Here is a 17,446-nt window from a genome sequence, read left to right on the forward strand (position 1 = left end):
ATGCCAACAATTTGCCAAGAATATATGAACAACTCTTTTTTATATCTGTTATAATGAAAGCTGTGCTCTCTTTAGGATCTTATGAATCCTTCAGTGATCTCCCTGACACCCACCACTTTCAATGAACTAGTTACACAGAGAAAACATGATGAGGTCTGGATGGTTGATTTCTATTCTCCATGGTGTCATCCATGTCAAGTCTTAATGCCAGAATGGAAAAGAATGGCTCGGGTATGAAATAGTTTGTTTTAAATCTTAACATTTACTAAGAATGTTTACTTAAGAGGATTATTTTGAAACTGAGATGAGTGAACCCACCTCTTAGATTATCATTTAATAATGGTTCTCATCATACCACTTAGATTTCAGCTCTGTTTCTGTCTGGTATCTGCTCTTTTTTTCTGTGTCACTTGGTATATATTTGACCAAATTTTTGCCAACATCAACCCCAAGATCCCATTTATTTTCTATTAAAATTTTTTCTACTACTTTATTGTTAGAGCTTAAAGATAAAGTTTCTTCACAATATTGTGGAACTTAAAAATAAGGGCAAAAAAAAGCCTTGATCAATAAAACATTTAGATTTTAAAAGTTTCCTACCAATAGACATAGTGTTATAAGTCATGAAAGATTGGAAATAAATTATTTAAAATGAGAATGAAAAATGTAATTACTGTTTTAGATTAATTTCTGAGATTAAAAAAATGAACAAACCTAAGAGTTAAAGTGATTTCTAGTATCTTGACATTTACGATAATGCAGTTTTGTGCTCTTTTCAATAAAATTTTTAAATTCAGCATGAGTCAATATGCTACTTGCAACTCATGTCTCCATTTGAAAAGGTAACTTTGAAATACCATTACAAAGACCTTCATTAGTTCTTGGTTTCTAATACTTTGAATTTTAGAAATACATAATTTTCCCCATGTAGTAGATGAAAGAAATCAGTTGTTTAATCTACAATAATTAGTGTAAGTTCTTGACTACAAAATTAGATCTTCAGTTCATTACTACAAATATTCTCTTATGTTTTAAGCCCTTTTCCATTTTTATTTGGTGAAAATCACTAGTAAAAAATACAAAAAACATTTCACAGTGATTTCTGTCTTGTAAACATATAGTTATGGAGGTAATTTTATTGTAATCACTTTGATCTACTTATCTCCTTTTTTTTCTTTTATAGACATTAACTGGACTGATCAATGTGGGCAGTATAGACTGCCAACAGTATCATTCTTTTTGTGCCCAAGAAAATGTTCGGAGATACCCTGAGATAAGATTTTTCCCCCAAAAATCAGATAAAGCTTATCAATATCAGTAAGTGTTCTCCAAAATTTGAAGACATTTATTGTAATCATTTATTTATACAGTTAAAATTTAAAGTTATCCTAACTAAATAAAAGTTAACCCAACAGGTATTTTTTGGGAGCCTACCATGTTTAAGATACTGTGCTAATGAGAATTTTAGCAGTTGAAAAGTGAATTGAACAGTCCCACTGTTCATAAAGCTGACAGTCTAGTAGAGAGGAAGAACTAACATTTAATAAGTCCCCATTTGATTTCAGGTACTATGTTAGATACTTGGCTCACATCATTTCCACTAGTCTTCACATATATCCTGAGAAATAAGAATTATTACCCTTCTAGGGCCAGCTCAGTGGCATAATGGTTGAATTCGCACACTCTGCTTTGGCAGCCTGGGGTTTGCCAGTATGGATCCTGGGCACAGACCTAGACACTGCTCACCAAGCCATGCTGTGGTGGCGTCCCTCATAGAAGAACTAGAAGGACTTCCAACTAGGATATACAACTATGTACTGGGGCTTTGGGTAGAAAAAAAAAAGAATTATCACCCTTTCTACTATTACAGATAAGTAAACTGATTCACAGACCTTAGGTAACTTTCCTAAGTCACACAGCTGCTGAGGTTTGAAGTTGGGTTTGAACTCAGGTCTGTCTCAGTGTCTGTGCTGTTTCCACAGCACCACTTGATATTTCAGGTGGAAAACTCAAATGCAAGGCAGAAATGTAATTAATATTATTTAAAATAAAAATGAACCATAGATTTCAAAGGATGAAAGAATCACAATTATGAGAAGATATCATGAAAGGCTGCATTTATGAGTTGGCTTTTGACATGGGTCTTTAAAAAGCTGGTAGGAACTTGGCAGAGAACTGGATAAAGGTTCGGAAACTAAAGCCTTGGACATTTTGGGTTTTGCTGTTCCCATGGGTCTGTAGGAGATGTCCAGCAGGTAACTGGACATTTAGTTCTGTCTGGAGCACAAAAAACATCAAGGCTAGAGAAAAATCTATCTGAGAAACAATGTAAGCAGTATTTGTAGCTAGGAGGAGAGATGCTAGGTGAAGTCAGTTGACTAAACTTATCTTTTAAATTGCTGCAATGAGATTGTTTTCTGAACATAATCCACTAATAGAAAAATCTCTTTACACCTCACATATTTTTTCTTCTTGCAGTAGTTACAATGGTTGGAATAGGGATGCTTATTCCCTAAGAATCTGGGGTCTAGGGTAAGTAATTAAAATGTGTATTGTTATATGAAATAGATGCAGTGCTATTTATCTTTCTTTTATGTCTGTAGCTAAAGTTACTGTGGGTTGTTTAAGGTTCTAGCATTTTAAAGTACTTCGTAAAGAATTATAATTTACCAAGATAAGGTTGTGCTTTATTACACTGTCATTCTTTGAAGTCATTTTAAACTTAGAAAGTTTTGCAATATTCCATTGTAGATGTTTGCTTTGGTTTTGTGTAATGAAACATAATTTTGATCCGTTGCCACAGATTTTTGCCTCAAGCATCCATAGATCTAACCCCTCAGACTTTCAATGAGAAAGTTTTACAAGGGAAGAGTCATTGGGTGATTGATTTCTATGCTCCTTGGTGTGGACCTTGCCAAAATTTTGCTCCGGAGTTTGAGCTCTTGGCTAGGGTAAGTCTTGTTTCTACTTAAATATATTGTGGTCACATACATGTTTTAATAATTAGAAAGAACATTGCAAATACAATTTTTTTTTTCTTCAAAGTTTCCTCAGAATTTTAAAAAACTATTCCATTTCTGTGACTAATTTTTGCAGTAGATTTCTTTAAAGCTTTGAGCTAACATCTTCTCTGTCTTGGTTGACATCATCTACCTTGCCGTAACATCCAGAAACCTCCTTCTCCTGCTTGTTCCTGTCCTACCACCATCACTCTGCCTCCCTCCAGGCAATCACCAGATCCTATCAGTTCCATCTCCTAAAAGCCTTTGAAATCTGTCCGTGCCTCTGCTGGCCTCTTTGTTCAAGCCCTCATCATCTCTCACCTAAGCGTATCAAATGTGCTTTTAACTAGTCCCCTATTGCCAGTCTGCCTTCCTCACTTCTGCCCTGATGATCTTTCTAAAATACTGCTTTCCCTGGCTTCCTGTTAACCAAGTTTTTTAACACACGTCCTTGACAACAGGTCTCTGATCTGTCCCTTACTCCCTCTCCGGCTTTGTCTCTGAACCCCACCTCACACCTTACACTCCAGGCACAGTGAAGTACTCCAGGTTCGTTGAACGAGTACCTTGGTGCCTTCTGTTCCCTCTGTCTAAAATGCCTTTTCCTTACCTTGGTCATCTGCATTTTTTTCTCCCTGTCCTACAAAAGCCAGCTCCAGTGGTACTTCTGTGTTCTCCTCCCTTCTCAGTTAATCAGTGTCACTTTGATATCTTGTATTCCATCAGTGTACTTATATAATGCATGTTCATTATTTAGATATCTGTCTCCTGCACAAGACTATGAGCCTCTTGAGGACAGGGCTTATGTCTTACCCATCTTTGTATCCCCAGTGTCTAATTCAGTAAATGCTTATAAAATTAGACTGAATACATAAACTGAATACAGTCTAAGTTTTTGGTGTTTCTGTCGTAACAGACCTATTAATGACCTAATCCAGATTGATAGCTTCCTTGCCTCTGCAATCAGGGAACTTTGCCTTGGCTATAACACACTCATTAGAATGAGAAAGTCAGCTCCAGTCCCACCAGTCTAAAACAAAAGCCGAAAGTCCCAAGGGATTGTTTAGCAAAGGGATTTCAAAGCTCCTATGAGTCATAAAAGATTATTTTAGTTATTGACTAGTCTTCAGATAAAAGGTTGTTCATTTTTTCCACTTATTATCTCTTCTTGTCCTCTTATACTTCCTTTTCTCCAATAATTCTAACAAAATGTTAGAACATTTGTACTTTTGTCATGTACTGAAAAACTTAGCTTAGTTGTATATTTTTTAATGCAACTATATCTTGAATATAGCAGGAAATTATTAAACACAAAAAATCATTCCTTCAGCAAATCCTAAGCACCAAGTGGAAAGCATTATGCTAAATACTGGGGCTACACAAATGGAGAGACAAAAATTCCATGTCTTTAAGATCTTTTTCTAGTTGGAAGATAAAATGCAAATAAATATATATAATACAACCAGATCATTGCTTTAGTGAAATGAGAATGAAGCAAAAAATGGGAAGAAGAATGTCAGAGTCATGGCAAGGGGAAGACAAAAGACTCCACAGAAATGTTGGTATTTGAGATGAGAATTACAAGATGACTAGGAGTTTGGCACTTGAATGGGTTGGCTAGAGTCCTCTAAACAGAGAAGACAGTATTTGCACTGATTCAGGAACACGAGAAAGTGTAGCCTTTCAGGGATCTCCACTGTTGGTCCAATATTACCAGAGTTTATATATAGACAGAAGGAGAATCACAAAAACTGAGGCTCAATAAATAGACGACGAGGAGGAGGTTCGGTCCTCTTCCTTACACTGGTCGCATTACACACTCTTGCTCAGGGTTTCATAGTGTTCATAATGTGTTCCATATAAGCATTAGAGAACTACTGGGTATGGCAGGATCCATTTTACAGTTTAGAAAGATCACATTGGATGGACTGAACATGGGCCAACAAGGCCAGAGAAAGATATTCATAGCACCAAAAACAATATGGTGTCCTCCTATAAGTAATTGAAAACATTAGCCAACTAATATATAAAGTAAACCTTTTGAAAATAACATAAAACTTAAGGTAACATTTCTAGATTTCTCTGACCTTCAGTAAATGTGTGTTTGTATTTGTGTGTGTGTGTCTTTGTACATGCTTCTGCAAGCAGCTTTGCTGGTGCCCTAACACAGGTTAGTCTATCTATTGAGTACCCCAGCCATGGGAACAAAACTAGAAGCAGTAAAGATATTTGAATTGTCCCATGAAGTGAGAAATGATAACTGAACCAGGATTAGGGAAGCAGTGATAGAAAGAATGGGACATATTCTGTCTTATGAAAGACATAAGAATAGGATTTAGTGTTTGTGTTAAAAGTGGGAGAGACAGGAATCTAGGATGGCCATAGTTTCTGGCTTAAACTGAGTGAATAGTAAGACAAAAGGAACAGTAGGTTGTGAGGGGAAAGGATTCGTTGCAGAAATGTTGTGGTTAAGGTGCTTATTTAGCTGAAGCAGGCCGGCACACAGCTGACTGAAGTCGAGGGGAGAGGTCAGGGTTCAGCAGCATACAGGTACATGAAATCTCCCTGGGGCACTGTTCACAGCAACAAACTGTTAACCAAAGATGGAACTGCTGGGTGGATATTATAATTTGAGGGTGTGACAGACAAGGTGTGGGTACCAGGAAGAAGCTGAGGTAATTCAGAGTTCAGCTACTCACCTTTCTTGCTAAGGCAAAGGGGAGTTTATTTGCTGTTGGAGAGTTGGTGCTCAGTAAGTAGGAGTTTAAAGAGTGAGTAAGAACTTGGAAGGAATGGAAAGGATTAAAACTAAGTTTTCTAAATAAAAAAATCCTTAAATTTATAAAGATTTGAAATTTTTAATATCATATTGCTTTGCAGTTACCAAAATAGTTAATGCCAAAGAGAACGACAAATCATATTTTTCTCCTTTCAGATGATTAAAGGAAAAGTGAAAGCGGGGAAAGTAGACTGTCAGGCTTATGCTCAAATCTGCCAGAAGGCTGGGATCAGAGCCTATCCAACTGTTAAATTTTATCCCTACGAAAGAGCACAGGTACGTACAGGCTTTTTTCTAGTTTCTTCTCCCCTTGTCATTTTTTATTTTATTACATATTACTGAAACAAGTTTCTTTTTACATGTACAAGTGATTTTAAAAGGTTTTTCTGTCTCACAGTTGATATTATCTCCATTGCCTTAAAATTTGTATAATCATGAATAGGAAAACTACTAAAGAGACATAGCAAAATACTACTACAGTCATGCACCACATTTCGGTCAACGACAGCCCACGTATATGACGGTGATCCTTAAGATTACTATCATATAGCCAGGTGTGCAGTAGGCCGTACTATCTAGGTTTGTGTAAGTGCACTCTGATGTTCACACAGTGATGAAATCACCTAACAGATCCCTGTGCTTAAGTGACTCATGACTGTCATGGTTTTCTATGGGTGAGAGAATTCAAGGTAATTATTTATTATCTGTGAAGTTTTGTATTTCCTACTTTTATAGAATTAACATATATAACATTTATAATATGTTTTCTTTCCTGGAAAAAATTAAGAGAATACTACTATAATACTTTTGAAATAGCCTTAGTACCTGAGCATTTATCTTGAGGAATATTTATTAGTGGTTTAGACTACAAAATAAAAGTTTAGGGTTTCTTGGTTCAGTCATAATTCCTTTCTTGAGCCACTGACAATACACTTTTTTTTCAACAAGAAACCTGGACATCTACCAGTTGGTCTTAAAATTCAGGTGACAACCTCTATGATCATTAATACAAAAACATGTATAATTGCTAATAGACAGTACTCATGACCGTTGCTTTCTTCCTGGGTAGAAGAATGACATTTTTGACCATAGAATTGTAATAAAATAAACATTTGCCCTGTATTCATGTTTCTGGGTAAGACATTTGAAATAAATAATTTCAAGTATTTTAATATATACTTTTTGAGAAAGACTGTCAGATTAAGATCTCATGTTATATGTGGGTAATTATAATACATTTTGAAAAAGAGTTAAAGAACTTATATGATGAATTTCAGAAATCTAGAATTGTCAGACATCCAGATTTTTCAGTGAAGGATTTTGATTTGTCAAGAGGCTCTCTCTGTCTTAAAAACAGCGTCGGGTAAGGAGAACTCAGTGAGAATAAAGGAGCTTATACCAAGCCTGACTCTGCATTCCTTTGGGATCACTAGCTCTGCTTCCCAGTTCTCAGAATGGCTGGGAAATGGGTGACATAGATAGGAATCTTTTTCCGGGAGAATGATGTTAGGGAAGTATCAGTATATTATGAGCAAAGAATTAACCAGGCCATAGAGGGAACTGTTTGAAAAGATGATGTTACCATGTGTCCAGAGGAGTCCAGAGGACAAGATTAGGACTCAGAATATCCCTGTCCAAACTGAAAGACAGGGTTGGCATGCAGAAGTCCAGGTCAGATGAAAGGGCCAAAGCAGAATAATGAGTGGAGTAAACAGAAATCCACGCAGGTGGGCAGTTATACACAGAAGTAAAATGCTAGCATACAGTATGGGATGCCCACCAGGAAGAAGGACACAGGTGGCTCAAGATCCAGAGTAAGCAGATGTGGGTCTATTGACCTGCTCTTCCCCTGCTTTTCAGCCACCTTCCTGCTGTGGGCAGAGGAGAAGCAGGAGATAAGCACTGCTTTCCAGTGTTGCAGTTGGTCAAGCTTTTGTCTGTCCCAATGACTGTGTTGGAGTAGAGTGATTTGGTCCTCTGGGGACATTTTTCCTTATACCATTTAGATGTTTTGAGGCATTTGGAGTTAGCAATGCATTTTTTCCAATATGCAATGCAATTTTTTCACTTGTTCCCATAATAGTATTGTTATTATTTAGGGTAAGTTATGTGTTAACTGTGCTTTTGCAGCATTATTTCCTTGGAAGAAATTTGAGTTTCAAACACTTGGAACTTTAAGTAATATTTAATCAAGTTTCTTAGATGGAAATGTCATGTTTTGATTAGATACTTAAAAGATTATAAGAGTGTTTTTAATTTTAGAGAAATACTTGGGGAGAGCAGATAGATACCAGAGATGCAAAAGAGATTGCTACCTTAATATATGAAAAATTGAAAAATCTCCAAAATCATGAAAAGAGGAATAAGGTAAGAACTAAGTCTAGATCGGACTTTGGCAAACATTATTTAAATTTATTCTTACTGTACATTATATCTATCAATAAACAGGTAAAATGAATCATCAAAAAATAGTAAGGTAGTTGGAAATTTCTTCTTGGGAAAATACAACAGTCTCAATATACCCTCTACATACTGAAATGCTTAGAAATTTGGACGAGTAAAACCATTTAACAGACAATAGTGACTGCATAAATTATTTAAATTTTGTTCAAATGTAAATAAAGTATTGACTTGTTAGGAATAAATATACTGGAGCCTCATAACACATTTTGGATAGAACGCATTTTGAATAGCAAATTTTCTTTTGCTCTTAGTATAGTGAGGATATATTGGAAACCATGTTCATCTTGGCCCTTCCTTGAGTTTTTAATCTATCAAGAAGCAGCGCAACTCTTTCCTGCTATTCTTCGAAAGGGCCATTCATTTTTTCCTTTTTTTTAAATTATTGTCCTTCTAGGGCATACTTAGAAACGGATCAAAGAGTCCATGAACACTAGAGTGCTTTCTGAATGGAATTTAATATAATCACATATGAGGTTTTTTGGATTCTTTCCATATAAGGTGAAAGAAAGACAAAAGAATGGCACAGACTCTGGAGAAAGCTAAAAAATGTCTGGCTTTACAGATGCACATTGCGACTTTCATCTCGTTAAACACTTGAGATAGAAAACATTATTAGTCCTAAACCAGAATATCGTTAACTGATATTAAGTTAAAGAGCATACCAAGATACGACTTTGAAACTGTGTAAAACCATAATTGGTGATATCTGCTGTGGGCACATAAGAACCATGAGTTATCCTTTTCTTTTCTGTTGGTATAGTTAGGCGATGTATATTTCATGTGGTGATCCGTTAAATAAGAATATTGAGTAATTATTCTTGAAAAGGTAACGTTTTGGTTAGTCTATATTACTTTACCTTGTTTCCAACATTAGAAACTCATACTTCCTTTCTCTTTCAATCACTTTTACATTATTATTGTAGGATGAACTTTAAAGATGTTGAAGATGAAGAAAAATTGAAAAGAAATTGTAACAAATGACATCAGAAGACATCTTTTTAGAGTGTTGCTGCGTTCTTGATAGGAATTTATCTTGGACTTGTAATTGCACTGTCTGAATCCTGTACAACATTGGTATAAAGGAAAGGTCTGCAGACTTTTTCTGTAAAGGGCCAGCCCGTAAATATTTTAGGCTTTGTTTTGTCATGTATTCTTTGTTTTTGTTTTGTTTTGTTTTCAACCCTTTAAAAAATGTAAAAACCATTCTTAGCTCAAGGCCACACTCAGTTCATACACAAGTAGGCCAAACAAGCCACCTGCAGTCTGTGGGCTGAAGCTTGCTGACCCCTGGAAATGTTTGGTCTGGCCGCCTCAAACATGAGCCTGCTCTGCTATTGTCTATGTGCATGTCTAGGTTACACAAAGTGGATTTTATTGCTTAAAGTTCTGTGGTGGGCCGGAAAAGAGATTAACTTGGTTTTTAGTCACCTGTTGTCCTAAAAATTTTTGGAAACATATTTCATTTTAAGAACACGCAATGTGACAAAAGTTTATTTTCATGCTTTATTATAGTGAAGAGATTCTTCATTTTATTTCCTTTCTAAAGGTTGAAGAACAGATTTAATTTTTCACAATTAAGAAGAATTTTTAACAGTAAATAAACAAATCCTATAGATTTTTAGAACATCCAGAAATACCTGAGGAAAAAATATTTACAGGAATTAATTGGGCATTGCAGAGTATCCCAAATATATCAAGTATTTAACGTTCTGCGTTTTAGAGATACGTGTTCGTTTATTTTCCGAATTGCTTTCATAAGAGTTTTCCCTGTGATAGTAGTTGACTTTTGAAGCCTCTTTTACTATTTATGTTTTTGCCTTCTGGACTTTCTGTTTTGATGTGTATCTTTTATTTACATTTACTTTTTTTTCTTTATAGTTGTGGTTTTTCACTCTTGTCCAATCTCTTCATTTTCAAATAGGAAAAATAACTTTGCAAGTTTGTTTCACTATACCATGTAATGATACTGTGGCAGTTATTATTTACTGTTGAAGGCTGCCATTTTCAGATAAATATTGCATAATAACTGAAGTTATTTTTGTAAGAAAATCAAGTATATAAATCCAAGGATGGAGTGAGTTGCTCAGACTCAAAGAATCCAAAAATTTTTCCCTTGCATGTACACAAAACATTGTAACGTAATTGTTTAGTTATCATTCAGAGTATATGGAATGATAAAAATCCCAATTGATCAAAAGAGGTCAACAAATTTTTTTTAAACTTCAGTTTTCCTAAAAACCTATTAGGATTATGTTTTATTATATTGGAAGAGTTTTGGGTTTTTTTGATATCACTTTACTCCCTTCTCCAATATTTCCTCATAAAGATTATTATTATTATAGCTGCAATTTATAGAAAAACAGATTTTTTTCAAGTCTAACCCTGTTCATATTTCTTTAACTCCTTATTTTAGATTCTGCTTTACTCATGTGGGCACATACAGAACAATCACCACTTCTAACCTTAATTTAACACCACCTTTTTGAATTATAATCAGTAACATCAAGTGCCTTTCATTTACAAAATTTTCAAAGCCTAGAAAATTTTTGAAATTGGCCTGTTTCTACAAGAATCCCAAGACGGAATGCTTAAAGAAGTCTCAGTGAATATTTACTGAAAGTACCAGTTACGTGAAGACCACTGTGCTGGACACTGCTAAGTGTACAAATGGAATCCAAGGCATGTCCCCATCTCCCAAGTGTCTGTAATTCACAGTTCTGACACTGACCCCATAAACAAGTTTATAGGTACCTACACTATTACCTATAAATATAATTCCAAACTTACTAATTGAGAAAACATCTTAAGCAGTAAATATTATGTATCCTGTAACTTGGCCTAAGTGTGTGCCTGTGGAACTGGCAGAGTTACCTGGGAGTCATGTTAAGTAATTTGTGTCATATAAGTAATACTTGTCAGGAGGCTGTTTTCTGCCGTCCTATCAGTGTCATTGGGTATTTCAAAAACAGCTGGAGGAATTAAAGCTTTTAACAGCCACATTAATGCAGTTAGAGCACCTCTAAAGAGTGCTGGGTAAAACATGCCATTTCTTTCAGCAACACCATTTTGTGTGCACCTGGCCTTGGGTAACGACACCATTTCTGGCAGACAGAGTGCATTGTATCAGGCAGCTAGATTTGAAAAGTAGATATATTTAAATATGTGGCTATGTGAAACCATTTGGAATTTGTGTTTGTGGCATTAATGATGCTTATTCCAATTTCCCAGGTTTTATTTAACATCTTTCTTATCTTTTTTAAGGTATATGATTAAGATAAAGAACAAATAAAATGAAATAATTATTGTATAATAACTTTTTATATTGTAAAAATGTTCTTTACTTTTGTTCTTCATTTTCTGACAGTATTCAAAGCAGGAATTTTCTTTTTAGTACAGTTACCAGAAAAGAATTACTGCATTGTTTCCTATGGGACACATTTACGAAGACAGTTAGTATAAGAAAGTTTTTAATGAGGTAGTATTTTTAAGCCAATTTAACAGAATTTTTCTATAATAATTAGTCTAGTTTTAGTCCTACGGTTTCATTAAACCACAAAGCAAAAACCTTCAGTAGATTCACAAAAGATAAAGCATATCACTGCAGGAAATCAATTTACAAAGGAAGGCAGCAAGAGAGAAAAAAAAGAACAAGGGAACTACAAAACTGCCAGGAAACCTGAGATGGTATTAATAAGGTCTTACCTATCAATGATTAATCTAAATGTAAGTGAATTGAATTCTCCAATCAAAAGACATAGTATAGCTGGATAGATAAAAAACAAGACCTGACTATATGCTGCTTACAAGAGACTCACTTCAGTTTTAAGGACACGCATAGGCTCAGAGTGAAAGGAGGGGAAAAGATATTCCACACAAGTGGAAACCAAAAGAAAGTTGGGATAGCTATATTTATATCAGACGAAATAAATTTTAAAACAAAGACTGTAATAAGTGACCGAGAAGGTCATATAATGATAAAGGGGCCGATCAACAAGAGGATATAACATTTGTAAATATGCAGCCAACATAGGAGCACCTAAATATATGTAGCAAAGATTAACAGACTTAAAGGTAGAAATAGACAGCAATACAATAATAGGGTACTTCAATCCCACTTTCATCAATGAATAGGTCATCCAAATTATTATGAAAACATTGGACTTAAACTACATTAGACCAGATGGATTTAACAGACATTTACAGAACATTCCATCCAAAAGCAACAGAGTACACATTCTTCTCAAGTGCCCATGAAACAATGAAACATTCTCCAGGGTAGATCATATGTTAGACTACAAAACAAGTCTTAATAAATTTGAGAAGTTTGAAATATTGAGCATCTTTTGTGACTGTAGTTGTATGAAACTAGAAATCAATTACAAGAAGAAAACTGGAAAATTCACATATATGTTGAGATTAAACACACACTACTGAACAATCAATAGGTCAAAAGAGAAATCAAAAAGTACCTTGAGGGGCCAGCCCCGTAGCCGAGTGGTTAAGTTTTCGTGCTCTGCTTTGGTGGCCCAGGGCTTCACCAGTTCAAATCCTGGGTACAGACATGGCACCACTCATCAAGCCATGCTGAGGTGGCATCCCACATGCCACAATTGGAAGGACCCACAACTAAAACGTACACAACTATGTACCAGGGGGCTTTGGGAGAAAAAGGGAAAAATCTTTAAAAAAAAAATACCTTGAGACAAATGAAAATGGAAATACAACGTACCAAAACTTAGGGGCTGCAGCAAAATCAGTTCTAAGAAGTTTAAGAGGTGATAAAAAGCCTATAATAAGAAAAAGGAAAGATCTCAAATAAACAACTGAACTTTATACCTCAAGGAACTAGAAAAAGGAACCGTTGAATCCCAAAGTTAGTAAAAGGAAGGAAATAAAGAGCAGAGCAGAAATAAGTGAAATAGAGACTAAAAATAGAAAAGATCATTGAAGCTAAGAGCTGGTTTTTTGAAAAAATAAACACAATTGACAAACTATTAGCTAGACTCACTGAGAAATAAAGAGGATTCAAATAAAATCAGAAATAAAAGGAGACATTACAATTGATACCAAAAAAAAAATAAAGGATCACAAGAGACTAGTATAAACATTATACACTAACAAATTGGACAATCAAGAATAACTAAATTCCTAGAAACATACAACCTACAAAGACTGAATAATAAAGAGAGAATATTTGAACAGACCCATTACACAATAAGGAGATTGAGTCAGTAATCAAAAACCTCTCAACAAACAAAAGTGCAGGACCAGATGGCTTCACTAATGAATTCTACCAAATGATTAAAGAAGAATTAATACCAGTCCATCTCAAACTTTTTCAAAACATAGATGGAGGGAATATTTGCAAACCCATTTTAGCAGGCCAGCATTACCCTGTAGGACATTACAAAAAAAAGAAAGAAAATTGCAGGCCCTTATGCCTGATGAACATAGATGCAAAAATCCTCAATAAAATATTATCAAACTGATTTCAACAATATATTAAAAGGATCATATACCACAATCAAGTGGTGTTTATTCCAGGGATGCAAGGATGGTTCAACATCTGCAAAATCAATCAATATGATACACCATATTAACAAAATGAAGAATAAAAATCATATGATCATCTTAATAGATACAAAAAAAGCATTCGACAAAATTCAACATCCGTTCATGATAAAAACTCAACAAAGTCAGTATAGAGGGAATATACATCAACATTAAAAAGGCTATATATGACGAGCCCAAAGCTAACATCATATTCAATGGCAAAAAGCTGAAAACTTTTCCTCTAAGATCAGGAAAAAAGACAACGATGCCCACTCTCACCACTTTTATTTAACATAGTACTGGAAGCCCTAGCCAGAACAATTAGGCTAGAAAAAGAAAGAAATGGCTTCCAAATTGGAAAGCAAGAAGTAAAACTGGCCATTTGCATGATATTATATATAGAAAACCCTGAAGACTGCATCAAAAAACCGTTAGAACTAATAAATTAAGTCAATTTGCAAGATACAATATCAATATGCAAAAATCAGTTGCATTTCTATACAGAAATAACAAATTATCAGAAAGAGAGATTAAGGAAATAATCCCACTTACAATTACATCAAAAAGAATACCTAGGAATAAATTTAACCAAGGAGGTGAAAGACCTATACACTGAAAACTATAAGACATGATAAAACAAGTTGAAAAGACACAAGTAAATAGAAAGATATTTCATACTTAACGGAATAGAAGAATTAACATTATTAAAATGTCCATACTACGCATAGCAATCTATAGGTTCAACACACTCCCTATCAAAATTCTAATAGAATTTTTCACAGAAATAGAACCATCCTAAAATTTGTATGGAACCACAAAAGACCCCAAATAACCAGAGCAATCTTGAGACAGAAGAATAAAGCTGGGAGCATCTTGTTTCCTGATTTCAAGCTTTATTACACAGTTATGGTAATCAAAAAGGTATGATGATGTCATAAAAACAGACACATAGATCAATGGAACAGAATAGAAAGCCCAGAAATCAACCCACACATATATGGCCAATTAATTTACAACAAAGGAGCCAAGAACATACAATGGAGAGAGGATAGTCCCTTCAGTAAATGTTGTTGGGAAAACTGGACAGCGACGTGCAGAAGAATGAAACTGGACCACTGTCTTAAATCTACACAAAAATCAACTCAAAATGGATTAAAGACTTGAATGTAAGACCTGAAAACTCTGAGAAAAATTCATAGGTGGTATAAGTTCCTTCACATCCATGTTGACAATGATTTTTTGGATTTGACACCAAAAGCAAAGACAATAAAAGCAAAAATAAACAAGTGAGACTTCAAACTAAAAACTTCTGCACAGCAAAGGAAACCATCAACAAAATAAAAAGCCTATGGAGTGGGAGAAAATATTTGCAAATCATTTATCTCATAAGGAGTTAATATCCAAAATATAAAAAGATCTCACGCGATTCAATAGCAAAAAACACAAAGAATCCAATTAATAAGTGGCAGAGGGTCTGAATAGACATTTTTCCAAAGAATACATACAATTGGCTAATAAGTACATGAAAAGGTACTTGAAATCACTAATCCTCAGGGAAATACAAATCAAAACCACTATGCAATATCACCTCATACCTGTTAGAATGGCTATCATCAAGAAGAGACAGGAGATGCCAGTGAGTATGTGGTGACAAGGGAAGCCTTATACACTGTTGGTAGGAATGTAAGTTGGTCCAACTGCTATGGAAAACAGTATGAAAGTTCCTCAAAAATTAAAAATAGACCTACTGTACACTCTAGAAATTCTACTTCTAAGTATATACCCAAAGTATGGAATGAAAACAGGATTTTGAAAAGATATATGCACTCCCATGTTTATTACAGAATTATTCACAATAACCAAGATACGGACAACAACCTAAATGCCCATCAATGGATGAATGGATAAAAAAGATGTGGTATATATGCACAATGACAGCATGAATGGAACTTGAGCACATTATGTTAAGTGAGATAAGTCACAGAGAAAGACATGTATGGTATCACTTATATGTGGAATCTAAAAAAGGCAAACCTGTGAGAAACAGTAAAATGATGGTTAACTGGGGATGGGGGCCGTGAGGATAAGATTGATACTATTTAAGAGTACAGACCTGCAACAAGTAGTGAATAAGCCATAGAGATCTAATGCACAGTACAGTGAATATAGACAACAATATTGTACTATAATAATGTAATGTGATAAGTATCATTACAATGGCAATCACATTACAATATAGACACGTATCAAAGTAACACATTGAACACCTTAAATTTACACAATGTTATACATCAAATTTATTCAATTTAAAAAAAGAGAACTCATAGATACGGAGAACAGATTAGTAGTTGCCAGAGCTGGGGATTGGGGGGTGGACTAAATGGGTGAAGGGGGTCAAAAGGTACAAACTTCCAATTATAAAATAAATATGTCCTGGAGATGTAATGTTCAGCATGGTGACTATAGTTAAACAATAGTGTATTGTATACTTGAAAGTTGCTAAGAAAGCAGATCTTAAAAGTTCTCATCACAGTAAAAAAAAAATGTGTAACTGTGTGGTGATGGATTATTGTGGTAATCATTTCACAATATACATGTATCAAATAATTGTTTTGTACACCCAAAACTAATATAATGTTATATGTCGTTATGTCTCAATTTTAAAAAGAATGAATAAGTATTGGTTTTTGGAAAATATGAAATCAGAAAGTTAGAAAACTCAGATTCTTAGTCACTATTTATGTTACCAAATGGTAAAACCCTGGCTAATAAAACATGGTTGTGAAGCCACTTAAGCAGCAGAGCTCCAGCTATGCCCTGAAGTATCTGCTGCGGGTCATTAGGTAAAGCATTTGGCTCTGACATTAAACATCTATTATATATACAATACACACATATATGTGTGTGTATCTATCAGGGGCCACTGCCAAATGAAAGTCAGTAATACAAGAAAATAAAACGATTTAGTGGTTTTAATGTATTTAGGATAGTTAATTTACAAAACATCTATCTTCTCTTTCTCTAGTTACCATGAAAATTACGACGGTAAGGTAAAGTCTGTACTATCTTTCCTCTGTTTTTGAATAAATTTAGACTTATCCTAATTAGTCTCTAACCTTGCTTTCCTTAGTTTTGTGTTTAAATACCTTTTACTTTCCATTTTGTTAAAGGAGTGAAAATTTTTCTTTAATGATTGATAAAAGTGATATGTATATTTATATAATAAATTTTTCAGGCTTGGAACAGCAACATCTCAGATGGCTTACTATAAAAACAGAGGATATTACTGATCAACTATATTGCGATTTTAAAACTATCTCAGCAATTCATTCTGTCTCAAATAATAGGAAAGAAAACAAGACTCAATAACTTGATATATCAAAGGGCCTAAATCTAAAATCACCATATTAAGGCTTCGGAAAGTTAATTTCATCTGCACTAACTATAATAATAAATTCAAAATGCAAAAAAGTACATATTTTACTACAGAGATAAAGTACACTTTAGAATTCATTTTGTTGATGTGTTTTGTACTAACTTAGAAAAAACCTAAATGACAAGAAATTTATTTCACCTCCTCCTCCTAATATTTACAATGATCTTCTCTGAGGAGAGAAGCTGGGGCTTTCCTAAGTCCTGCTCTGTTTTC

General features: G+C 34.5%; 1 protein-coding gene across 5 annotated transcripts in view; it reads left to right on the top strand.

The window, feature by feature from the left end:
* DNAJC10 (DnaJ heat shock protein family (Hsp40) member C10) overlaps positions 1-11,557 on the top strand; it is a 53,298-nt gene extending 41,741 nt beyond the window's left edge. For all 5 annotated transcript variants that reach the window (XM_070580383.1, XM_008523691.2, XM_070580381.1 and 2 more), the window contains exons 17-23: positions 76-231; positions 1,184-1,317; positions 2,479-2,532; positions 2,804-2,951; positions 5,938-6,057; positions 8,044-8,148; positions 9,168-11,557. In XM_070580383.1, the coding sequence (XP_070436484.1) occupies positions 76-231; positions 1,184-1,317; positions 2,479-2,532; positions 2,804-2,951; positions 5,938-6,057; positions 8,044-8,148; positions 9,168-9,179 (729 nt within the window). In that variant the 3' untranslated portion in view covers positions 9,180-11,557. The remainder of the gene's footprint in view (positions 1-75; positions 232-1,183; positions 1,318-2,478; positions 2,533-2,803; positions 2,952-5,937; positions 6,058-8,043; positions 8,149-9,167) is intronic.
* The last annotated feature ends 5,889 nt before the right edge of the window (positions 11,558-17,446 follow it).

The sequence above is a fragment of the Equus przewalskii genome, chromosome 17 (assembly GCF_037783145.1).
Source record: "Equus przewalskii isolate Varuska chromosome 17, EquPr2, whole genome shotgun sequence".
Lineage (NCBI taxonomy): Eukaryota > Metazoa > Chordata > Mammalia > Perissodactyla > Equidae > Equus > Equus przewalskii.